At 46.0% G+C, this 26,371-nt stretch overlaps 1 protein-coding gene across 4 annotated transcripts in view; it reads left to right on the forward strand.

Annotated features, from left to right (window-relative positions):
* The window catches only part of LOC140393714 (S-adenosylhomocysteine hydrolase-like protein 1), a 121,522-nt gene that overhangs the window by 33,226 nt on the left and 61,925 nt on the right, over positions 1-26,371 (forward strand). Inside the window, exon 1 of one of the 4 annotated variants that reach the window (XM_072480029.1) lies at positions 16,658-16,693. The exons of 2 other annotated variants lie outside the window; for them this stretch is intronic. In XM_072480029.1, coding sequence (XP_072336130.1) covers positions 16,673-16,693 — 21 coding nt within the window. In that variant the 5' untranslated portion in view covers positions 16,658-16,672. Of the gene's footprint in view, positions 1-16,657; positions 16,694-21,179; positions 21,330-26,371 lie in introns of those variants that run through there. One more of the 4 variants, XM_072480030.1, reaches the window with a different exon arrangement.

Below are 26,371 nucleotides of genomic sequence, written 5' to 3' on the forward strand. Positions count from 1 at the left end.
TGGAATGGAGAATGGGAATCTTAACATCCGGGTGGACCAGGGGCCAATGCCGGTGAACATCGAGGTGGTGGGTGAATGGAGTTTGGTCAAGTTCGAGTATTCCCCATACAGACACTATAGTTGTTCAGACTTCAAGTATATCTCGTGCATTATAGGTTTTGCCACCCCCACTAGATCTCGATGCATCGCATGAAACTCCACAGGACATCATTCTCCAAAATGCTCACTGCATCAGTGTATTTTCTCCTCCCACTGTTTTTGGCATACCTTCAGCAGTCTCAAGCCCATTCCCATTGGAATTCTCTCCTCAAACCTATGCACCTCCCCCTCCCTCCTTTTGATACACTTCTTTGGCCAAGGTTTTTTCTCTCCTAATATCACCAACTTTAATATAGATTAACATAGAATTTACAGTGCAGAAGGAGGCCATTCGGCCCATTGAGACTGCACCGGGTCTTGGCAAGAGCACCCTACTCAAGGTCAACACCTCCACCCTATCCCCATAACCCAGTAACCCCACCCAACACTAAGGGCAATTAAGGGCAATTTATCATGGCCAATCCACCTAACCTACACATCTTTGGACTGTGGGAGGAAACCGGAGCACCCGGAGGAAACCCACTCACACCCGTCCGCACAGACAGTGACCCAAGCCGGGAGTCGAACCTGGGACCCTGGAGCTGTGAAGCAATTGTGCTAACCACTATGCTACCGTGCTGCCCATCAGTTCTCCCTCTCTTTAGCAGCAGTTATATCTCCAGTTTTTTTGGGATGTTTTTGTACTTAAAGGGGGCGTTTCTCCAAAATGGAGACTAAGTGTTCACGCCGTCGTGAATGCTGTCGCGTTCCATGACGGCGCGAAACGGGTGCGGGGATGAGCATGGCACTGGAGCGGTTCATGCCGCTCCAGCCTCCCTTCCTGCCGCCAAATGGGTGCCGCGCCCGAATGCGCAGTTGGGCCGAACCAGCCCGCGCATGCTCGCCGGCCCCTAAGCAACATGGCGTGGTGGATCAGGGACCGGCCGTGCAACAAGGTAGGCCCGGAGGGGGAGAGGCCGGCCCGCCGATCGGTGGGCCCTGATCGCGGGCCAGTCCCCATCGGAGGCCCCCCTCGGTGAAGGAGCGCTTTCCCCCGCCCCACAGGCCGCCCCCCCGACCATTCGCGCAGAGTTCCCGCCGGTAACGACCAGGGGTGAATGGCGCCGGCGGGACTCTGCTTTTTCCGCGCAACCGCTCGTCCCATGCGGGCCGGAGAATCGGCGGCCCCGGAGAATCGGGCCCTATGGTCCTGTAAACTGTTAATCTCGGGTTGAGGGGTGAACATCGGGAGAACTATCTGGTGCTGGGAAGAGCGGCGAGATTTTGTAGTCCCCTTGACAGGCAGGTGGTTTAATATTTCCTCCAACAGAAGGCACCTCCAGCAATCTGTGTCAGTCAAGCTTATGTACCGGAGTTCTGGAATGGAGTCTTGAACTGTAACCTACTGCTTCACAATTGAACAAAGAATTATATTTTTCTTTCATCCGAGCAGACTGTAAAACCGTCACACAATGACCTATCCTTTGTGTGCAGGAAATTGTGATACCTGACTTGCAGCTTGTGCAAACAGGGTGGGAAACGGCAAGGTCACATCTGACTCTGCACTTATCTTGATGTTCGTGGACTCTTACTTTCCCGTAGAGGTCACTAATTGGAGTACTGATGGTGGTGCCCTGATTTTGGAGTTACGATGTTGTGCACCAATAGCCAGAACAAAATAAATTCTTGCATTGTTTTGAGAATCCAGAATAGTTACATGAAGGTCCGTCGTTAATGCAGGCACAGCCATGTTGACTGCCACTGTTAAAGTCTGCGATGAACTGAGAGATGTTTGAATTAGTTACTTGCAAATATTCCATTTCTGTGGTGCTTCTGAACTGCAAGTATACCACCGTAGAAAATAATTTGAGTTCCCAGTACGGTGCCTATCTTTTCTGAACCTGTGGTTCTTTAAAACAAAAAAGTACAATTAAATCTCTAATCTCAGTTTAGTGTCTCCTTTTGTGTTTCCAATATGTTGTTAAAGCCAGGCCTCGCATGTATTGAGTGTGGGAGGAAGTCATAAAAGCAATTTCATGTTCCATTCTATATATAGTGTTTCACTCCTGCATATTCTGCCAATCCTGCTTATAAATTTCTTGGCAACAGTAGCAACACTTCACCTTTATAGGTCACAGTGTTTGTCAATTGTAGCTTAATGGTACATTTCATATCGGGTACAAAGGCAAAATAAGCAGGTCTGTTCCATACAAAGCCTTGATGTGCTTGGTGGTACATGGCTCATTTTAATCATGCTCAATAACCTTGTTCATTCTTTCTTGAGTGTGCTTCTTGGTGTATTTAATGCTGAGAGCCATTAAGGACATCCAGTATTTGCTAACAAGGCTGTAATATAGTTTTGTAACATGCCTCTTTTTTCATAAAGTCAGCCCACATTCAAAAGCACATGAAGCTTATATTTCTTTGTGAAATTATTCTTTTGTGATTTATTTTTCACTTTAAAAAAAAAAAAATACTTGAGTGTTTCCCTCATTTTTCTCTGTAGATCTTGTAATTGTCATGTACTGCATGCTTACCACCAGGTAGCAGGGTAATTGACTCTGGAATATCCCGATGTTGCCCTCTACACTCCACTCCAGAGGATAGCTATAGCACTGTGTACCGATTAGCCTTTTTTCTTCTTGTGGATCCATAGAATCCACACAGTGCAGAAGGAGGCCATTCAGCCCATCGAGTCTGCACCGACCCTCTTAAAGAGCACCCTACCTGGGCCTCATTCTCCCGTTCAATTCCCGTAACCCTCTGCATTGATCACGGCCCATCCACCTAACCTGCACATCTTTGGACTGTGGGAGGAAACCAGAGCACCCGGAGGAATCCCACACAGACATCCTTCTCCTTCCTCTTTTGATGAATCTCCAGACAGTGGTGCTTGACCTATTTTTGCAATTTATTGAACTTGCTGCCCCTATTTTGAAAGTAACTGCATGCATCTCAGACCTACACTTGCACGAGCAAGAGTGATTGGCAGGAAAATTGATCCTGCGTTGAGAAAGGATCGGTGAGTCCAAGCACGATGAGTGTGAATGGATTGCACCCATGATCTGCTAACATGTTGATCTATTGCAACAAATGCTATTTGCACTAAACACATGGCCCTGTAAGTTCACTAAACTTGTGTGAATAATTTACAGCTATTAGTAGGAATGTGGAGCCTTTTTTGTCTGAAATTTTCATTTCTAGCGAGGAAGTTTTTGGCCACCTTGGATGTCCTTTGGGCAGTTTTGAAGTTTTGGGCAGGCACTGAAGCTGAAACAATTGTTTGTTACGTGACTGAACATTCATTTGATTCCTTTCATAATGAAGTGCCACTGCTGGGGATACTGTTGCAGTTCCTTTTCCTGACTTTGTATATTTGAGTTACTGATGCTCAGTCACAAAAGCCGCAATCTTCAAAAACCTGTTTGGGTTCTTACGTCACCGACAATGAGTTATCAATCAATAATTCTTAACTCTATCTCTATAATCTACTGAAAACAGTGCATGTTAAGAGCTTTGAGATTAATCTGTGGATCAGCGGAGTACAGTAGTTCAAACCTGAGTCAGCAATGCACACGGCGGAGAGATGGCATATTGAAAAGCTGCTGACTTGTTCCCTTGTTTATAGGCGCTTATATTGAAATATTTACTGGGTAAGTCGTCATTTTTTGTGCCTTCTGGAACGTAGTGGATCCGGATTGCAGTCTTCTCATCTTTATCACACAGGCTTATGTGGCTTACTTTAAACATAGAACATAGAACATAGAAAATACAGCACAGAACCGGCCCTTCGGCCCACGATGTTGTGCCGAACCTTTGTCCTAGATTAATCATAGATTATCATTGAATTTACAGTGCAGAAGGAGGCCATTCGGCCCCCTGAGTCTGCACCGGCTCTTGGAAAGAGCACCCCACCCAAACTCAACATCTCCACCCAACACCAAGGGCAATTTTGGACACTAAGGGCAATTTATCATGGCCAATCCACCTACCCTGCACATCTTTGGACTGTGGGAGGAAACCGGAGCACCCGGAGGAAACCCACGCAGACACTGGGAGGACGTGCAGACTCCACACAGACAGTGACCCAAGCCGGAATCGAACCTGGGACTCTGGAGCTGTGAAGCAATTGTGCTATCCACAATGCTACTGTGAAGGTAGCATTTAAGGTGAATTCAGATGGGAGGAGCCTTGTGTGGAACACAATCACTCACACCGATTAGTTCAGCCAAATGCTTTCTTTCTATGCTACAAAATGTTATGTAGGTGCAAATGTGTGCCACGTGTGATATTTACCCATCTCCTATGCTCACACTTTAGTTAACTGTGCGCTGTACCAACTGAGGATACCGGTTGCTGATGCGCTTTAGTGAAGTTTCTTGTCTTAATTTTGAGTTAACAGTCGAATAACCCAATGTGTGCATTTGTCTAAATGTAGAAGGACATGGATAATCTTAAAAAAAAAAAGGGACAAATAACTGGCAGATGTTATTTAATGTGAAAGGATAATAAAAAGCAACAGCAATATGGACAGGACCCAGGGGACGGAGTTACCTGTTTATGTACTGGTGGGGTAGATTGTTGAACCAAGCAGTACAGTGTGCAGCACAAATAGCACCCTGAGTTTGTACATCAAGAATTGAGCTTAAATCTCAGAACAAAGAACATTTCAGCACAGGAACAGGCCCTTTGACCCACCAAGCCTGTGCCGATCCAGATTCCTAATTTAGGCCTACTGCCTATTGTCCAAATGATCTGAATCTCTCTTTCGCCGCTCGTTCATGTGTATATCAAGTTACATCAATGATATCGTGCCTGCCTCCACCACCTCCACTGGCAACGCATTCCAGGCACCCACCACCCTCTGTGTGAAAAACTTTCCCCTCAGCCTGTCCTCATAGCCAACACCCTCTAGACCAGGCAACATCCTGGTTAACGATCTGTGCACTCTCCCCAAAGCAAAAGTCTCAGGACTTGTTTGAGTTTGTGCAGAATGTGAGTATGAGTGCATTTCAAGAATGAATTTTAACACTTCCGGTTGGGGCTATGCCTAGGTAGGTCGCACGGTCAGCAGCTCCTGCCGGGAACGGACTTTTGGGCTCTTCAGAGGGGCTCCAACGGCAATTGTTCGATGGCTTCCAGTGTGGGAAGGTGACCGCAAGGTCCCCCCAACATTATTTGGATTGGACCAGGAGTGGAGCGGTTAAAAAAGTGATCCTGGTGCAGCGAAAAGTGCGAGGCAGGAAAAGCAAGATGGCAGCGGGTGGAGACCAAGCAGCGTGGGCGCAGTGGTCGCAGGAGCAGCAGGAGTTTCTTAAACGCTGCTTTGAGGAGCTGAGGACAGAAATGCTGGCACCAATGAAGGCGGCGATTGAGAAGCTTGTGGAGACCCAGAAGGCCCAAGGGGCAGTGATCCGGGAGGTGCGGCAAAAAGCTTCGGAGAACGAGGACGAGATCTTGGGCCTGGCGGTGAAGGTGGAGGCGCACAAGGCGCTGCACAAGAGGTGGGCGGAAAAATTCGAGGACCTGGAGAATAGGTCGAGGAGGAAGAATCTTCGGATTCTGGGTCTCCCTGAAGATGTGGAGGGACCCGATGCCGGGGCATATGTGAGCACGATGCTCAATTCGCTGATGGGCACGGGAGCTTTCCCGAGGCCCCTGGAGCTGGATAGGGCTCATCGGGTGCTGGCAAGGAGACCCAAAGCCAACGAGCCGCCAAGGGCTGTAGTGGTGAGATTCCACCGCTTTATGGACAGAGTGTGTCCTGAGATGGGCCAAAAAAGAGCGGAGCAGCAGGTAGGAGAACACGGTGATGCGAATTTATCAGGACTGGAGTGCGGAGGTGGCTAAGAAGAGTGCTGGTTTTAAACAGGCTAAGGCGGTGCTCCATCGGAAGGGGGTGAAGTTCGGGATGCTGCAGCCAGCACCACTATTTTGAAACGCCTGATGAGGCATGGAACTTTATACAGACTGAAAAGTTGGACTCAAATTGAAGGTTTGTCGTGGGGGGATGTTTACTGTGTTTACCACGTTTGGGGAATTTCTTTTTGTTTGAGTGCTGGGTGGGGATGGGTGAATGGATTTGATGTGGGGGCTGTGGGAGAGTGTGGGCGTACGTGTTGGAGGGGCAGGGCGGAATCCGGGGATGGGGAGTTGGGGTAAGGCCGCAAAAAGGTGTGCCAGAGGGTCGGGGCCGGCTCAGGTAAGCGCGGGCTTTTTCCCGCGTTACGGAAGGATGGGGGCGGGGCCGGGGGGCGGGGGGGAAGGACGGTGCTGGAGAGGAGTGCATACTGACTGCCAAGGAGTGGGGGGATTCTCACGCTGTGGGGTCGATGGAATGGCGGGAGAGGCCGGGGTCAGCAGGAGTCAGCTGACTTACGGGAGTGTCATGGGGGGGACAAAATGGCTAGATGAGGATCTAGAGGGGGTGGGGGGGGAGAACTGGGTTGCTGCTGCATTGACCAAAAGGGAGCTGGAAGTAGGAGAGGTAGTCGGGGAGGGGGTCCGTCGCCGGGGGGACTGGAGAGTGCGGGAGGCGCAGGCACGTGGCTGGCCTAGAAAAGGAGATGGCTAGTCGTCAGGGAGGGGGAGGGGGGGGGGGGGGTGGCGAGTAGCCCCCCGATCCGGCTGATAACTTGGAATGTGCGGGGCTTGAACGGGCCATCAAGAGGGCCCGGGTGTTTGCGCACTTAAAGGGACTGAAGGCAGACGTGGTTATGCTCCAGGAGACACATCTGAAAGTGGCAGATCAGGTTAGGCTGAGAAAGGGATGGGGAGGGCAGGTCTTTCATTCAGGGCTGGATGCGAAGAACAGAGGGGTTGCAATACTGGTGGGGAAGTGGGTGTCGTTCGAGGCACTGAATATTGTAGTGGATAATGGAGGTCGATATGTGATGGTGAGTGGTAGGTTGCAGGGAGTGCAGGTGGTACTGGTGAACGTATATGCCCCGAATTGGGATAATGTCGGATTTATGAAACGCATGCTGGGTCGGATTCCGGATCTGGAGGTAGGAAGCTTGATAATGGGGGGGGGGAGGGGGGGACTTCAACATGGTGCTGGACCCAGCACTAGGTCCAGGAAGGGTAAGAGGCCGGCTGCGGCCAAGATGCTCAGGGGGTTTATGGACCAGTTGGGGGGAGTGGATCCATGGAGGTTTGCCAGGCCGCTGGCCAGGGAATTTTCCTTCTTTTCCCACGTCCATAGAGCCTACTCCCGGATAGATTTTTTTCATTTTGAGTAGGGCGCTAATCCCAAAAGTGGAGGGAACGGAATATTTGGCCATAGCCATCTCGGACCACGCCCCGCATTGGGTGGAGCTGGAGTTGGGGGAGGAGAGGGACCAGCGTTTGTGAGGCGGCAGGTGAGGGAATTCCCGCTGCTTCCAGCACATGGGATTCAGGACAGGGTGATTTTGGGTGTATGGATTGGAGAAGGCAAGGGTTCGGCGATTTACCAGGAGCTGAAGGAAGAGGAGGAGGCCTTGGTGGAGGAGTTAAAAGGCAAGTGGGAGGAGGAGCTTGGGGAGGAGATAGATGAGGGTCTGTGGGCTGATGTCCTGAGTAGGGTTAATTCTTCCACCTCTTGCGCCAGGCTCAGCCTAATACAGTTCAAAGTTACCCACAGAATGCATATGACAGGGGCGAGGTTGAGTAGGTTCTTTGGGGTGGAGGACAGATGTGGGAGGTGCTCGGGGAGCCCGGCAAATCACGTCCATATGTTCTGGTCGTGCCCGGCGCTGCATGGGTTTTGGAGGGGTTTTGTGAGGACGATGTCCAAGGTGGTGAACTCCCAGTTCAAGCCACGCTGGGGATTGGCATTATTTGGGGTATCGGATGAGCCGGGAGTGCAGGAGGCGAAAGAGGCCGGTATTCTGGCCTTTGCGTCCTTGGTAGCCCGCCGGAGGATTTTGCTTCTATGGAAAGATGCGAAGCCCCCTAGTGTGGAAGCCTGGATCAATGACATGGCAGGGTTCATCAAGCTGGAGAGGATAAAGTTTGCCTTGCTAGGGTCTGTGCAGGGGTTCCTCAGGCAGTGGCAACCGTTCCTAGACTATCTCGCCGAACGTTAGGAGGAGGTCAGCAGCAGCAGCCCAAGGGCGGGGCGGGGAGGTGGTGGGTTCTTTTGGGGTGCCGTTTGCGTAAAGGTGGGGGGGGGATTCCCTATTTGTGTTTTAAAATGTTATATGGGGGGTTATTGTACATGTGGAAAATCCAATGTATAATTTCTGATTGTTGTGTTCTTGTTTCTTTCTTTTTGTTGGGGGGGGGGTGGGTTTTGTTGAAAATTTGTTGAAAAATTTGAATAAATATTTTTTTTAAAGAATGAATTTAAACTTTTGATTCGCCCATTATGCACAAAAACATCCAGTTATTGGAGAGATGGGATTGACAACTAAACAGGCAGCTGGGAATGAGCAGCTCTGTAATGGGAGTGGATGCAGACGTTGCTAATGATTGCATTGGAGAAGAGAAGACAGAAGGTGATTCTGTTATAACCTTCACGGTCCTAAATGTTATGGTCAAGATAGATATCACTATGCTTAATTCAGTCACATTCTACCATAGGAGAGTTGTCACATTTTCGGGGTTTTTATAATAAATGTTTCTTCTGTGGCACTCTCCTGCGATCTAGGTTGTAGCTTTTACAGTGTGATATCTGTGTGAAGTTTGGTGAGCCTCGGGGACCCTGAGACACTTGTTCCCTGGAGCAATTACTTGAGTGTACCCTGTGATTCCACCTGATTCTCTCGCCAAAAGCACTGAATTTGCACTTCTTTGTCAGACTCTTTATAAACCAACATAAAGACAGAAAATGCTGGAAATACTCAGCTGGTTTTGTGGAATCTTTGGAGAGGGAATGCTTTTTCCCAGCATTTTCTGTCTTCATGTCAGATGTCCAACATCTGCAGTATCTTGCTTTAGTATTAGTGTAAACCAATTCAATAAAATAGGTAATTGAAAACTGAATCATTCACCTCATTCTCCTCGACTATACAAAATAATAAGTATACCACCCACTCTCTCTCTCTCTAAATATAGATTTCGAAACAGAAGTTCACTTCTGCTCTGAAGCAAGCTGCAGTGTCAGATTGACCCAGCATTCCTGCTGGACTTCTGATGACTGTGAAATTACAAATTGACTGAGAATCAAATGGGCTTCCCAGAAATATAATCCACATCTCTTTTTAAATAAGATGGAGACAAAACACAGTAGGTTTCCTTTGCTTTTAAGGTCAAACACTATTTACAAAAGAACAAAGTGAACAAAGAACATTACAGCACAGGAACAGGCCCTTCGGCCCACCAAGCCTGTGCCGATCCAGAGTCCTTATTTAGACCTCCTACTTATTGTCCAAACAAACTGTATCCCTCCATTCCCCGCCTGTCCATGTGTCTATCAAGGCGCTTCTTAAACTTTGCTGTCGTGCCTGCCTCCACTGGCAACGCATTCCAGGCACCCACCATCTTTTGCGTGATAAACATTCCCCGCATATCTCCCCTAAATGTTCCCCCTCTCACCTTGAACCTGTGCCCCCTTGTAATTGAGTCTTCCACCCTGGGAAAAAGCTTCTGACTATTCACCCTGTTTTATACTTCTCAGAATTGTGTAGACCTCAATCAGGTCTCCCCCTCGGCCTCCATCTTTCCAACAAAAACCCTTCTAATTTATTCAACCTCTCCTCATAACTAACACCCTCCAGACTAGGCAGCATCCTGGTGAACTTTCTTTGCACTCTCTCCAAAGCATCCACGTCTTTCTGGTAGTGTGACAACCAGAACTGCACACAATATTTTAAATGTGGCCTAACTAAAGATTTATGCAAATGTAACATGACCTGCCAACTTTGCACTCAATGCCCCTGCCGATAAAGGTAAGCCTGTTGTATGCCTTCTTGATCAACTTATCCACCTGCATTGCCACTTTCATGGAACTATCGATCTGTACGCCCAGATCTCTCTGTTTGTCAATGCTCCTAAGGGTTCTGCCATTTACTGTATAATTCATCTGAATTTGATCTTCCAAAACGCATCACCTCGCATTTATTTAGGTTGAACTCCATCTGCCATTTCTCTGTCCAAGTCTTCAATCTATCTATACTGTGCTGTATTCTCTGACAGTCCCCTTCACTACCTGTAACTCCACTTTTCTTCGTGCCATCTGCTAATCAGCTCATCTACATATACATTTTCATATGTGTGTATATATATATATATATATATATATATATATATAATATATATGCAACTTTACCTCTTGTACCAGTAAGAGGTTACATTCTCTTATATTAAATAGGTAGCCGATCTTTGATGCTGATGAGGATTTCTACATTTCATTTGATCTTTCCGAGATAACTGAAGTGATTTGGCTCTTCCATCCTGTCATTGACGATCCTGTGAGGCAGGAACAATTCAATGTGCACTCAGCTAGGATTAACGTATGAAAACACCTTGTTTCACAGAAAACATCACTGCATTGAATATTAACTGAACGTCATCTGCCGTGATATAGTATGCATTTGCTGTGTCTTGCCGAGAGCATCTCACAGCATAGTGTGATTAATCCTGTGTACAATGTTTCTAGTGGTTGATTTTGAGTCTATCTAACGCAGACCAAAAAAAACCCAAATTGTTTTTTTGTCACACAGTCATCAGCTCAAATGTAGTAAAGGGAGAATGGAGAGAGCTTAAAAATATAGATTTAGTGGCAGAATCCAGGGCACCAACTTGGGTACCAGGTGGCAGCATGAGTTGGCGAAGCTGCAGTGTGTGGTTAGGGCATGGTGCCTCTTTCAGACCATGTAGACATTTTGGCCGACTGTGCGCTGTATCAGACTGGGGATACCGCTTGTTGATTCTGCTTTCCTCAAAGATTTTATTTATTTCTCTTATAAATTTAGAGTACCCAATTCATTTTTTTCCAATTAAGGGGCAATTTAGTGTGGCCAATCCACCTAGCCTGCACATCTTTGGGTTGTGGGGGTGAAACCCCGCAAACACAGGGAGAATGTGCTAACTCCACACGGACAATGACCCAGAGCCGGGATTGAACCTAGGACCTCGGCACCGTGAGGCAACAGGGCTAACCCACTGCGCCACCGTGCTGCCCTGCTTTCCTCAAATGAACAAGTCTTTAAGTTACGTGACGTAGCAGCACTCACCTGTGCATTTGTTTAAAAAGCAGTGAGAGTGAGGTGATTGGTGTCAAGACATAATTGCATTGTGGAAACCGTATTATTTTCTTTACATATGGAACTCGGAACAGAAAAACGATTCACATTTGCTCTTTCTCCCAGAGATGAAAGTGCTAACTCACTGTCTCCTCCACGTCTTGCCCTTGTTGTTATCATACAAAATGCTGGATGGAGGAAATGTTTCTCAATAGTGGCGAGGCAACAAAATGCCACGGTTATATCTGCCACTACAGACTCTGGTAAACTGAAGGACCTAATTATTTTTCTGCAGTGTTAGTCCCCATTGTTAAACTATTACGTTGTCATTTTTCTCTACCCTTCACCGGACTCTTGAGTTTGAATTACAGAGATAATTGACCAGATTTCCACAGTTTCACAAATGGTCTTCAGGCTCTGGTTTTATTTATTTTCTCTCTCACTGAAGCAAATGGAAGTCAAGTGAGGAGAAATGGGAGTCAAGTGAGAAGTCAAGCTAATGTCCATGGCTTTACAAGCTAATGCAATTATGCGAAGGGAAGGTATTCTACGGGGGATATGTTTTAACCTCCATTGTTTATACACAACACACATTTAACCTCCATTGTTTGTACATGATGCGCATTTTTTTGCAGTTTAAAAAAAGCAGTGTATCTTTTTGAGGTGAGTAAATCAGGGTCAGCATCTCCTGACTTGTCAGAGTTTGAAGGAATCGAGGTTCTCGCACTTCCATCTCGATATTTACATGTAAATATCTTCCTTTAGTACCATTGCTTGTTCTTGTGGCTTCCAGGATGATTGATCGTAGAAGCCAAGTAAATCTCAGCTTGAAAAAGAATGCCGTAAATTTGAGAAGTGTCTGTTAAATGCAGGGTAGTGTAAAGGTCTGAATCATACAAGATAACGTTGCTCTATACAGTGGTATGAGTGGGACGTGGTTGGAGTGACAATAGAGCAGTGACGAACTTGTGTGTGTTGCTGATACTCCCATTCTCTGCTACCTTGCTCTGTTGTCTGTCACTTTAGTGTAATACTTTCCTGTTTTTACCACTCTTGAGCTGACGTTAGGATGTGGTGGGAGTTTAGCACCACATGTCTTTATGTGATCCTAAAGTTGATATTCTCCATTCAGAATCTTGGGCTTATTTTGTGTGTGCTTGATTTGCAGGGTGGAAGGATCAATTAGTTTGAATTTATTGTTGAATATACTGTGTTCCTCCTTTAAATGCAGTTTTTCTTCCTTCCTTCACTTTCATAGAATCATAGAATCCCTCCAGTGCAGCAATAGGACATTCGGCCCATCGGGTTTGCGCCGACCCTTCGAAAGACCACCCTACCTAGGCCCAATTCCTGCACTGTTCCTGCAACCCCACCCTAAGGGCCAATTTAGCGCGGCCAATCCACCTAACCTGCTCATCTTTGGACTGTGGGAGGAAACTGGAGCACCGGCAGGAAACCCACGCAGACACGGGGAGAAAGTGCAAACTCCACACAGTCACCTGAGGCCGAAATCGAACCTGGGTCCCTGGAGCTGTGAGGCAGCAGTGCTACCCACTGTGCCACTGTGCCGCCCACGTTTCACTCTTAATCCTGTTTCTTCATTTAACTTAACCTAACCAGCACGATTACCCCAGTCTCAAAAACATTGGTAAATTCCAGGGAATTCAATAGAATTAACCTAGGTTCCTGTACTTTGCAATAATTGTATTTTAACTTTTTGATACCTTCAGTAAATGAGAGTGAATGCCAGTCTTTCAAACTAACAGCCCTGGAAAATTTGAACGTTTACTTACTTTCAGGCTTTTCTGCTTTAGACATGCTCCTTTGGACAGGTTTACATGGGATACCATCAACTTTGAAAAACTGTCTTTGGAGTCCGAGGACCGTTTGAAGAAATGTTTGCAAAATGTCAAGTAATGCATTCTTAGTGATTGGTTGGTTGGTTGCAAATTGACTGCCTTATGTACGTTCAGATTCTGTAAACTTTCAGTGTTGGACTCTGTGCTCTGATAGAACATAGAACATTACAGCGCAGTACAGGCCCTTTGGCCCTCTATGTTGCGCCGACCTGTGAAACCACTCTAAAGCCCATCTACACTATTCGCTTATCGTCCATATATCTATCCAATAACCATTTGAATGCCCTTAGTGTTGGCGAGTCCACTACTGTTGCAGGCAGGGCATTCCACGCCTTTACTACTCTTTGAGTAAAGAACCTACCTCTGACATCTGTCTTATATCTATCTCCCCTCAATTTAAGGCTATGTCCCCTCGTGCTAGACATCACCATCCGAGGAAAAAGGCTCTCACTGTCCACCCTATCCAATCCTCTGATCATCTTGTATGCCTCAATTAAGTCACCTCTTAACCTTCTTCTCTCTAACGAAAACAGCCTCAGGTCCCTCAGCCTTTCCTCATAAGATCTTCCCTCCATACCAGGCAACATTCTGGTAAATCTCCTCTGCACCTTTTCCAATGCTTCCACATCCTTCCTATAATGCGGCGACCAGAATTGCACGCAGTACTCCAAATGCGGCCGCACCAGAGTTTTGTACAGCTGCAACATGACCTCATGGCTCCGAAACTCAATCCCTCTACCAATTAAAGCTAACACACCGTACGCCTTCTTAACAACCCTCTCAACCTGGGTGGAAATTTTCAGGGATCTATGTACATGGACACCGAGATCTCTCTGCTCATCCACATTGCCAAGAATCTTACCATTAGCCCAGTACTCTGTCTTCTTGTTATTCCTTCCAAAATGAATCACCTCACACTTTTCTGCATTAAACTCCATTTGCCACCTCTCAGCCCAGCGCTGCAGCTTATCTATGTCCCTCTGTAACTTGTTACATCCTTCCGCACTGTCCACAACTCTACCGACTTTAGTGTCATCTGCAAATTTACTCACCCATCCTTCTACGCCCGCCTCCAGGTCATTTATAAAAATGACGAACAGCAGTGGTCCCAAAACAGATCCTTGTGGTACACCACTAGTCTGAAAATTTCCCATCAACCACCACCCTTTGTCTTCTTCCAGCTAGCCAATTTCTGATCCAAACTGCTAAATCACTGCTGAATCCCATGCCTCCGTATTTTCTGCGGTAGCCTCATTCTCAGCAATCTTTGCACTGTGTATAATCTAATTTCAGTGCAACTTGTTTTTATAAATTTAGAGCACCCAATTCACTTTTTCCAATTAAGGGGCAATTTATCGTGGCCAATCAACCTAGCCTGCACATTTTTGGGTTGTGGGGGCGAAACCCACGCAAACACGGGGAGAATGTGCAAACTCCATGCAGACAGTGACCCAGAACCGGGATCGAACCCGTGAGGCTGTAGGGCTAACCCAGTGCACCACCATGCTGCCCTCAACTTGTATTTTTTAAGGAGCTATATGCCTGCATTGGTAAGAAGGGAATGGGGGGGGGGGGGGGGGCTGGCGGCAGTCATGACTGAGTAATGATGTCAATTCTGTATAAAAGATCCTTTGTTCTTTGATAAAGCTAAACGTTAATGTACTTCCTGGGACTACAAGCCTATTTTAAAAAATTGGTTTAAGTAGTTCGACCACAAGTTAACTGCTTCTGATGGACACCGAGCCTCCGGGGGGGAACTCTGCTTCGCAGCTTAGGTGCTACCAATCAAAGACACTTTTGTTAAAATGTTCAACTTTTTTTGCATTTCGTGTAAGGGTATTCCTGGAGGAATGGGCGGTGGGAACTATCATGTTTTGCTGGAATTGATTTGTGGGGAGCCTTACTGGCTGAAAAGATTCAGTCCCTTGTCACGTTTTTAGTGAAATTTGGTACAGTATTTTGACTTATGGTTGACAAGCAATTCGCTTTTCCAAACAGTAATTATTTCAGTGACGGTCTTTGAGGCCGATTTAAGAACTCTCTCATGGTGCTAGATTAAAATTTGTTTTCTGAAAACAGCATCTTTTCCCCCCGAGAGGGAATTCTGGAGTGTGCCCCTGAGGGTCTTAAGATGCCCACTGCTGCGGTTACTTTTATTCTGCACTGCCGGATTAAATTCAAAAGGGATCACCATGCATGATCGTAAACGCAAACTGTTCAAAAGCTTGCAGAAAAATAAATGCTTTTTGAAGTCAGCTGGAAGATTTGATTATTAATTGTACTGCACACACTTCAATCCACCCCTCAGGAGGAGTATGTTGAAAGTGAGCAGCTCCAGACTTGGATACAAGTCAGAGCTGGAGAGATTTCTTTTAAAATAAAGGTGACCTTCGAAGTTTTTTGGTGGGGCTCAGATTCTTTAATAGGTTCTGTTTGAACTTTTCCTCTTTGCTCTGAATACTTGAGTGTCATGGAATGCCCCAATTTGTTGCACAGGGCAGATTTCTAATGTCGAACATTGTGGTTTAAAGAGAGTGGCCACTGTCAGGATGGGGGAAAGAGCAGAGCAGTCATGCACACCATTTTGTAAACCTTTCGGTGATCGTGATACATTTCGACACACATGGCGTACTTTTGTCGCATGTGCTACTGAACAATGGAAGATTTTTGTACCACGTTTTCAGGACATTGATGCCCTTTGATAGATGCGGGGATGCGACACTGCTGCTGAGATTGTGTGGAGGTAAGAGAAGTCGATGTTTTGGCCTTTGCCTCCCTGATAGCCCGGAGACGGATTTTGCTCGGGTGGCGGGATTTGGAGCCGCCGAAAGTGGGGGTGTGGGTGAGCGGAATTCTGAGGCTGGAGAAGGTCAAGTTCGTCTTGAGGGGGTCGGTGGATGGGTTCGCCCGGAGGTGGAAGCCGTTTATTGATTTATTTAAGGAAATTTGAGAGGTCACTGTGAGGGGTGGGGGTGGAAATGGGGAAGGCGAGATGTGTGGAGGGGTTGGCGTCAGGGGAGCGGGGGGGGGGGGGGGGATTTGGGTGTTGGTTAATTGAATTGTTTGGATGTCCTTCTGATTATGATTATGTATGAAAATGCCTTGAATAAAATTTTTAAAAAGATTGTGAATTTTTACCTGTGACTAATAGATAAGACAGACCATCAGCACCCTCAGAAAATATCCTTGCCACTCATGTATTTTTGCTTTGGAAGCTTGGGTGAACCCTAATAAAGGCAGCTGATAATTATTTAATTGATACATTAAGAAGAGAACCTTTGCTTTATAATGGATCATAAATGGATATCGAGGCCTTAAAAAGTTTGAATGTCAGAAGCTTTCAAGAAATGTCACAATCGGTTAATATGAAGGGTGTTTTGTGAACGCCTTTGGAAGGTTATGGGAAATCAGATCAGATGACTAAGTATGTTTTAACAGTGAGGTTTACTCAGAGCTGTGGGTGGGGGTTAGACCAATTCAATCCATAGGAAATGAGTTGGCTGTGAAACACAAAACTATTAAAAAGAAGCTTGAGGATTTATTCTCCAGGATACAAAAGGAAGTAGAATGTCCCAGAAGAACATTAAGGTACAGTTTTGATTTTCTTTCAGATTTTTGCTGAATTCTAAATGTTTTAAGGCATCAGGGAGGATCAAGAGTGGTGTCTTATCACTTAATTTACAAGCTGACTGCATTCTTTCGACTTGAAAGCCCACCAGAGAGGTTCACTTTACATCTGTGCGTTGAAAGAAATGTACAGCTGCCGAGATCCAGAATGAAACTGCCCCAGTTGATTTTGAAGAGAAGCATATGTTTCTTCTTGTTTAAATGCTTTTAGATCGACGTATTCAGAATCACCATAAAGGATTTAATATGATTTGCAGCCTACAATAGTGAAATCACTTCCCAGTGTGGCATCGAGCTATTAAGATTGGAAAAGCCCCATGTTCAGTTCCCAGCCTGTGTTGCATGAGCTGATCTTGGCTTGTCTGACAGTAATGGTGCTATTCTGCGGAAGTGTTTTGCGGTGGGCAAACTCCTCCAAGTCTCCGCCATCCAGAAACTTCTGATTCAAGTGCTGAGTGAAGACGGGACAGGATTTGGTTGTGATTTCCTCTATCTGTTGATGCTCATTGCCTCTGCATTAGGTCTTGGATGCGGTACTGTGGGAGGACAGTACCTGGGACTATTGCTCAGGGATGAGGCGAGAAAATATAAAGCAGAAGAATAAAGGTTTTTTCTTTGTAATTTCTTTAATTCGGCTGTACTCTCCAGATCAACTAAACTCATTGATTAGACGCTAAACTATGCTGCATGGGTTCTAGAGCTGGAGAGTTACAAATGTAGGGAGCAGCAAGGCTATCAAGAGATTGGAAAGCAAGAATGAGAATTTGAAAGTAGGAGTGGTGCTTTAATTGTGACCCGATAAATGTTGACAAATGGAGCTATGATGAATTGGGTTACAAGCCACAGAGTTCTGGTTGCCCTCAAGTTGAAGTAGGATAGAACATAGAACATAGAAAATACAGCACAGAACAGGCCCTTCGGCCCACGATGTTGTGCCGAACTTTTGTCCTAGATTAATCATAGATTATCATTGAATTTACAGTGCAGAAGGAGGCCATTCAGCCCCTTGAGTCTGCACCAGCTCTTGGAAAGAGCACCCTACCCAAACTCAACACCTCCACCCAACACCAAGGGCAATTTGGACATTAAGGGCAATTTATCATTGGCCAATTCACCTAACCCGCACATCTTTGGACTGTGGGAGGAAACCAGAGCACCCGGAGGAAACCCACGCAGACACGGGGAGGACGTGCAGACTCCGCACCGACAATGACCCAAGCCTGAATCGAACCTGGGACCATGGATCTGTGAAGCAATTGTGCTATCCACAATGCTACCGTGCTGCCCTTAAGAACAAATAAATCTACACCATATAATTTTCCCGTAATCCATGTACCTATCCAACAGCTGCTTGAAGGTCCCTAATGTTTCCGACTCAACTACTTCCACAGGCAGTGCATTCCATGCCCCCACTACTCTCTGGGTAAAGAACCTACCTCTGATATCCCTCCTATATCTTCCACCTTTCACCTTAAATTTATGTCCCCTTGTAATGGTGTGTTCCACCTGGGGAAAAAGTCTCTGACTGTCTACTCTATCTATTCCCCTGATCATCTTATAAACCTCTATCAAGTCACCCCTCATCCTTCTCCGCTCTAATGAGAAAAGGCCTAGCACCCTCAACCTTTCTTCGTAAGACCTACTCTCCATTCCAGGCAACATCCTGGTAAATCTTCTTTGCACCTTTTCCAGAGCTTCCACATCCTTCCTAAAATGAGGCGACCAGAACTGTACACAGTACTCCAAATGTGGCCTTACCAAAGTTTTGTACAGCTGCATCATCACCTCACTGCTCTTAAATTCAATCCCTCTGTTAATGAACGCGAGCACACCATAGGCCTTCTTCACAGCTCTATCCACTTGAGTGGCAACTTTCAAAGATGTATGAACATAGACCCCAAGGTCTCTCTGATCCTCCACAATGCCAAGAACTCTACCGTTAACCCTGTATTCCGCATTCATATTTGTCCTTCCAAAATGGACAACCTCACACTTTTCAGGGTTAAACTCCATCTGCCACTTCTCAGCCCAGCTCTGCATCCTATCTATGTCTCTTTGCAGCCGACAACAGCCCTCCTTACTATCCACAACTCCACCAATCTTCGTATCGTCTGCAAATTTACTGACCCACCCTTCAACTCCCTCATCCAAGTCATTAATGAAAATCACAAACAGCAGAGGACCCAGAACTGATCCCTGCGGTACACCACTGGTAACTGGGATCCAGGCTGAATATTTGCCATCCACCACCACTCTCTGACTTCTATCGGTTAGCCAGTTCATTATCCAACTGGCCAAATTTCCCACTATCCCGTGCCTCCTTAATGGGAGACTGGGCCAGGAAATCAAAGGCTAGAGGTGACAAATGCATGGATGACAGTTTCAGGAGCGGATGAGCTGAGGCAGGAGCAGAGCCTGGTGATTATGGAGTTGGATGTCGGCAGTCTTTGTGATGAAGTGGATATGTGGTTGCGAGCTCGCCTTTGGTCAAATATGATGCCCAGGTTGCAAATAGTCTAGTTGAGCCTCAGATTATTGCCAGGCAGGGGGCTGGAGTTGATCGTTGGGGACTGCAGGTTCAGTGTCACCAAATCCCTGATTATAAATATTTGAGATGTGATCAGTAGGAGTGTTCCTAGCCATGAGAAGCTCATGTTAATCTTTCTTTACTAAAATCAAATGGGTAAAGCTGTTCTGGCTCCTGTCACTAACTTGTACTGTACAATGTCAACCAAATAATAACTTCTCCATTCAGTTTGAAATTCAATGTGGGCAACTGGTGGTCTCCTAATGGTGGACGATGACAGGATCTGGAGAAGGAGGAAGACCAGTTAGACATCAGCTAGAATATTATGTACAGTTCTGGGTCCCACACTCTAGGAATGATGTGAACACATTGGAGAGTGCAGAAGAGGTTTACAAGACCAATTCCAGGGATGAGAAACTTCAGTTATGAGGATAGATTGGAGAGGTTGGGACTGTTCTCCTTGGAGAAAAGAAGGCCAAGAGGAGATTTGATCGAGATGTTCAAAATCATGAGTGGGCTGGACAGAGTAGACAGGGAGAAACTGTTCCCGTTTGTAAAAGGATCAAAAACGAGAAGGCACAAATTTACAGTGATTTGCAAAAGAAGCAACTGTGATGTGAGAAAAAACTTTTACATACAAAGAATGTTTTGTGTTTGGAATGTGCTGCCTGTAAGTGTGGTGGAGGGAGGTTCAATTGAGGCATCCAAGAAGGCATTAGATGATTGTTTGATGCGCAGGAGTACAGGGGAAATGCAGGAGAATGGCACTAAGTCATGATGCTCATTTGGAGAGCTGGTGCAGACATGATGAACCAAATGAAGGCCTCCTGCGCCCTAACAATTCTGTGTTTCTGTGAAGTGTAAGCTTTGGAGCTGCTGTAAATGCGGTTGTACTAAAAGTGTAAAATAGTGGCAAGTAGGAAAGTAACTTGACCAGTTTGCTTCTGAGCACTGCTAAACCTGATACGTGTATGCTGTTTCCTGCACAGGAACACAGGATGGGTGGACTCCGAGTAGCCATGAGTCATGCTTTGGGGATTATAGCATTGGTTGCTTACATTATTTCAGTTTTCATATAGTTTAAAAAAAAAAAAAAATGTATTTTGCAAGGGAATATACACGGAGCAGTTTCTGGATCCTTTTCCTGGGAAGGAAATCCAAAAACAAATGATATTTGGGTTGGGCCATAGTCTTGTCCACCAGATTCAACTTTAAAGGTGAACAAGATTGATAAAAAATTGTAACTTGGGATCAATGAGAGCACAGCAGTGATTTTATATTGTATGCTTCTTTTTGAAACCCTTTCTCCAAGCAGAGTTATGGGGCAGGAAATACCACATTTTTGCAATTTTTATGGCCGACTTTGTGGGACATGCAATCCTAGTTGGCTACATAGGTACCGCTTTTCATTATTTCAGAAGCAGTTGCAGAAATCCCTTGGGCATTCTGGTTCCCATGTCAGTGATGTTGGGGGAGTTGTAGCAGCAGCTTTAGGGAGTATCCAGACAGGATATGAGGAAATGTATTTCAGGTTTGTTGTACTTGTAGAGTCATCTTGTTTGGCCGTGTTCCAGTGTGATGGCTGAAGGGGCATGCTATTCGGAATGCCCCATTCAAAATCGGAATATACACAACGGGAGGAGCAGCCCTTTTGAGCTTGAGCTGTCTCTCGGGAACAGTAATCCAATCAATCCCGTTTTCTCTCTATTTACCTCAATCCCTGCAACATTTTTCCAGTTGCCCTAATGTTCAGTGAGGTAAAAGTGCGATGTCATTATTTAAACAGGTGTGTATGTGTGCACATTTGATATATAAAGATAGTACGTGTGCGACGTTTGAAAGTTCTGCAGCTTTGCTTTAGTTGTTCCTGGGATGTGGGTGTCGCTGGAAAGGCTCGCATTTATCATCCATCCCTAATTGCCCTCGAGAAGGTGGTGGAGAGCCAGCTTCTTGAACTGTTGCAGTCTGTGGTGGTGTCGAGGGTACTCCTAAAGTGCTGTTGGGAAGGGAGTTCCAGATTATTGATTCAGTGACGGCAAAGGAACGGCAATATAGTCCCATGTCAGGATGGTGAGTGACTTGAAAGGGGAACTTTACAGGTGGTGGTGTTCCCATGGACTTGCTGTACTTATTCTTCTAGATTTCAGAGGTTGTGCGTTTGGTAGGGGCTGCTAAAGGAGCCTTGGTGAGTTGCTGCAGTGCATCTTGTAGGTCAGTGTTCTTCAAACTCGGGGGCGCGACCCGCGGGTGGGTCGCAGAGCCGTCCTTTGTGACGCTCCCGATCGCGCAAATCGCCACACAGCAGCCGGCTTTTAATAACGCCGGCTGCAAGCGGCCTTTAAAATGGCCGCGAACATGTAAAAAACATTCGGATGCTCGCATGATCATCGGCGCGCATGCCCAAAACTATGTGCATGCGTGCCGATGATCGGGCGCGCATGCGCAGTGCGCCATTTTTAAAAACGGTTGCAGCTTTTTTTTTTTACAACTTGTTTTTCTAAAAATTAATTTTATTCATTTATTTTATTCAATTTTTTCCCCAATTTTTAAAAAATTCATTTTATTTTTTATTTATTTTACAAGTTCGGGAGGGTTTTATTTAATAACATTTTACGGGAAAAGAAATGCAGAACTTTGGACAGATGGAGACTCCATACTTTCCGACACCGGAAGGCTTCACCTTCATCCAACAGGTTCCATTGGAGGAGCGTGTACGAGGGCCAAAGGGACCCCAAACCATTTACTCCATTTTTATCAGCAGCAAACAAGGTAAGAGAAAATGGTGGGTCGCTCAGGTCGGCCGGCGTGGGTCGCTCAGGTCGGCCGGCGTGGGTCGCGAAGGTCGGCCATCGTGGGTCGCGAAGGTCGGCCGGCGTGGGTCGCAAAGGTCGGCCGGGTTGAGTCCCGAAGGTTGGCCGGTTAGTAAAAATGGGTCCCCGGAAAAAACGTTTGGAGAACACTGTTGTAGATGGTACAACAGAAGAGTTTGTTCTTTGTGACAAGCAAATCCCTGTGAAACCTGCTGCATGTATAATGTGTTAAGCCATACTGAGAGTTCATGGAGAGTAATGATATTTCAACATTATTCTAAATAAAACTGATAACTTGAGAAATGAATGCAGATTGGAATCTTTTAAACAATAGAGTTGAATATTGCGGCCTTGGAACAGGGGTGGGAAAAATATGTTCCATTTTATTTTTTTAAAATAATTTTTATTAAAGGCTTTCATAAAATATCAATAACAAAATGAGAAAGAAAAAAGAACCCAACAGGGTTAAGTACAAAACACAATCTAAAAAAGCAACCCCCCAAACCCCCCCCCCCCCCCTGTACATAAATAGTAAATTAACATTAACACCCTGACTTAACACAACAGGTGTATACACCCCCTCAGACCCTCCAGTGTAAATAACATAAACAAAAATAAAGTAAACCCCCCCCCCCCACCCCGAGCTGCTGCTGCCATTGACCAATGTCTATCGTTCTGCCAGAAAGTCTAAGAACGGTTGCCACCGCCTAAAGAACCCTTGTACCGACCCTCTCAAGGCGAATGTAAACCTCTCCAATTTAATGAACCCTGCCATATCGCTGATCCAGGATTCCACGCTTGGGGGCCTCGCACCTTTCCACTGGGCTTCGAGGGACGCAAAGGCCAGAATTCCGGCCTCTTTCGCCTCCTGCACTCCCGGCTCCTCTGCCACCCCAAATATTGTGAGCCCCCAGCCCGGTCTGACCCTGGATCCTACCACCCTCGACACCGTCCTCGCTACGCCCTTCCAAAATTCCTCCAGTGCTGGGCATGCCCAGAACATATGGGTGTGATTTGCTGGGCTCCCTGAGCACCTAACACACCTGTCCTCACCCCCAAAGAACCGGCTCATCCTTGTCCCGGTCATGTGTGCCCTGTGCAGCACCTTAAACTGTATGAGGCTGAGCCTCGCGCACGAAGAGGAAGAATTCACCCTCCCTAGGGCATCTGCCCACGTCCGCTCTTCGATCTCCTCTCCCAACTCCTCCTCCCACTTCCTTTCAACTCCACCACAGAGGCCTCCTCCTCCTCCTGCATCACCTGGTAAGTTTCCGAGATCTTCCCCACTCCCACCCACCCCCCCCCCTGAGAGCACCCTGTCCTGTACTGTGTGTGGCAGTGGCCGCGGGAATTCCACCACCTAATATGTTCCATTTTAATCAAGCATCGTGTTAAATTATAATTGTATGAATTCTGTGTTGTTAATTTGATAAAATCAGTCTGCTGCTGCTGCTCCTGTTTGTAGCTATTCCTATCAGAAGATCTGCTGTCATGGTATGTCACACTCATCTGCCATGCCTCACCCCCCCCACACATCCGCTGCAATCTCTCTGAGACATCGGTCATCTGACTATGCCCCTCTTTCTGCTGCCCTCCACTTTGCCCTCCAGCAGAAATCTCCCAAGCTTTTCAGCTCCGGTCAAATGGCTGAAATGCTGACTTTTATTTTCTGGATGTCACTATTTCGAGTTCTTCCTGTTCCTGCAATTTAGAGCACACCTTCATTGTCCACATGGTCTGTCTATGACATTTATAGCATATGACATGGCATCATTATGGTGCAAGTTTTTAAATTTTCCAATCCCAGTTTTGAAATAGTTATTCATTTGCACCATTTCCACATAAACACCTGTGGAATGTGTTATGTAGTAAATTTTAGGTTTGTGAGAGAACAGTGTTCTTGTTTAGTGTCTTTTTTTTGTTCAGGAAATCTGCTCCGCTCTAACTCAGAAGGCAGGTGGAAGGGATGGGTGAATGCAGTGATTTGTCTTCCTTTCCATAATATTAAAAACAAACCCTTCTGTAGGTGCATTGCTATCTTCAGCTGGAACTATAAGTGACAACCTGGGTTCCAACAATCCACAGTGAAGTGAGTTGATGAATCTTAGTTATGTTGCAGGAAACATTCATAGTGGATACAGCTGTTGGTTAACAATTTATCCAGAAGGATAAAATTGAACTCTGACCTGAATTTAAGCTAATGGGGCAATGACGCAAAGAAGTACACGTATATATAAGCTACTTGGGCGAGTCAACCAGGGAAATGATATAAATTTCCATGTGATTGTCCCTTTTAGCATAAACATTTGAGGTGGGGCTGTTTAGCACAGGGCTAAATCGCTGGCTTTGAAAGCAGACCAAGGCAGGCCAGCAGCACGGTTCAATTCCCGTACCAGCCTCCCCGAACAGGCACTGGAATGTGGCGACTAGGGGCTTTTCACAGTAACTTCATTTGAAGCCTACTTGTGACAATAAGCGATTTTAATTTCACTCTTAAAAATGATTATCAAATGATTAGTGTGGGAAAATGGCCAACAGCCTGAATTTTAGGCCTGTCACAGAATTGGACACTTTAAATTGAGAATTGGACATTTTAAATTAAACCGCAGACTGTCCTGATGGGAATCCCGACAGACTAGTTCGAATAGACTGGATAGAGACCGACAGCCGGGGCACATCTGGGCCTGCCCTGTAAACAAGACGTCGGAAGAGAATCTGTCCCATTCAAATGGATCGCAGTTATGGATTGTCCAGATGAAGCCAGGCTTTCTGCCACCTAGATCACCTTGTATGGAGTAAGGTTGCGTGCAGACAGTATACCTGGCGATGGACCCCTGGGGATGGGTTCCTGGTGTCCTGCAGAGTTGCAGTCAGTAACTCCATTAGGTGTTGTGACCCCTACCCCGAGATCTCCTTGGCTGAGGGCACGAAGAGGGGTATAAATATTGACCACCCAGGACCCTCCCTGGCGAAGAATCGGCACTGAGGTAGCAGAGAAGATTTGATGACAGACCAGAGGACTGAAGGAAGCAGCCTACGAGACCCACCTTTTGCAGGTGAAGGCCCTGAGACAACCGAGACTCGGAATTGGACCTGGAGCTCAACTGAGTTCATTGACGCGGGTAGCATTCAGAATGTTGGGATTGTTATTTGTTGGGGTAATTTAAGGGGGGGGGATAACTGTGTTATTGAGTTTAATAATAAAATTGGTTGAATCAAACTTGTATTTGTCCTTTGTTCACCTCGCAAATAAGAGCACCTGGGTAAAACGTTTGAGTAGTAAATTGGTCGAGGTGTCTGAGGTTTTACACACAACACTAGCTATGGGACAAACTTTGTGTTGGTTCAACATGGATTTGGCACCTTATTGCTTTTGATCAACACAAGGGAATTATAATTGCAAATCTTGCCTTTTAATTTAAAATGTGCACAGGTGGTCTGCCAGACTGCTTACTCAGTTTAAAGATTAAAACACAGTTGATTATCCTTTTGGATTTCTTCTAACATTTAAACATTTTGGCACGCTGTTGAGTAATGTTCACATGCGATCTCAGTTGGCTGGACAGCTGATTTGTAATGCAGAGTGAGGCTAAAGCGCTGGTTCAATTCCTGTACCGGCTGAGGTTATCCATGAATTAATAATTATTAATGAAGCAGTTGAGGCTCCTTCATTAACTGTTTTCAAGATAAAGATAGATAGTTTTTTTTGAAGAATAAAGGGTTATGGTGTTCGGGTGGGAAAGTGGAGCTGAGTCCACAAAAGATCAGCCATGATCTCATTGAATGGTGGAGCAGGCTCGAAGGGCCAGATGGCCTCCTCCTGCTCCTAGTTCTTATGTTCTTCTCACTCAACCGTGCCCCTGACCTGAGGTGGGGTGATCCTCCGGTTAGATCCCCCTCAAATCCCCTATGATCATCTGGGACTATGGCGACTTGACCGTTACCTTTTACACATGCCGAGCTTCATTTTGTCCCTGAAAACAGTGTTTTGAGAAGAGGAACATAACTCGATGTTGGTTGAGGCAACTCTGAAAGCAGGTACTCTTGCCAAACCAGTACTTGCAGGAGAGCTTTATCTTTCATTGTTTAAGCTTAGGCCATTTTACATTTGCTCGTGATAGCAATTGTGAAGATACACATCCAATATGTTTTGGCACTCTAACCCAGTCTGTCTAGCCCTTTATGTTTTCCTCTCGTTTGTGTATGTTGTTTTGAGTACCAACTGGGCTGTTCCAGTTGTGACTGGCTGAATGCTCCAGAGAGCTTTAAAAGGAACCTGTTGTCTGGGGCAGATACAAAGAT

The sequence above is a fragment of the Scyliorhinus torazame genome, chromosome 17 (genome assembly GCF_047496885.1).
Source record: "Scyliorhinus torazame isolate Kashiwa2021f chromosome 17, sScyTor2.1, whole genome shotgun sequence".
NCBI classification, from domain to species: domain Eukaryota; kingdom Metazoa; phylum Chordata; class Chondrichthyes; order Carcharhiniformes; family Scyliorhinidae; genus Scyliorhinus; species Scyliorhinus torazame.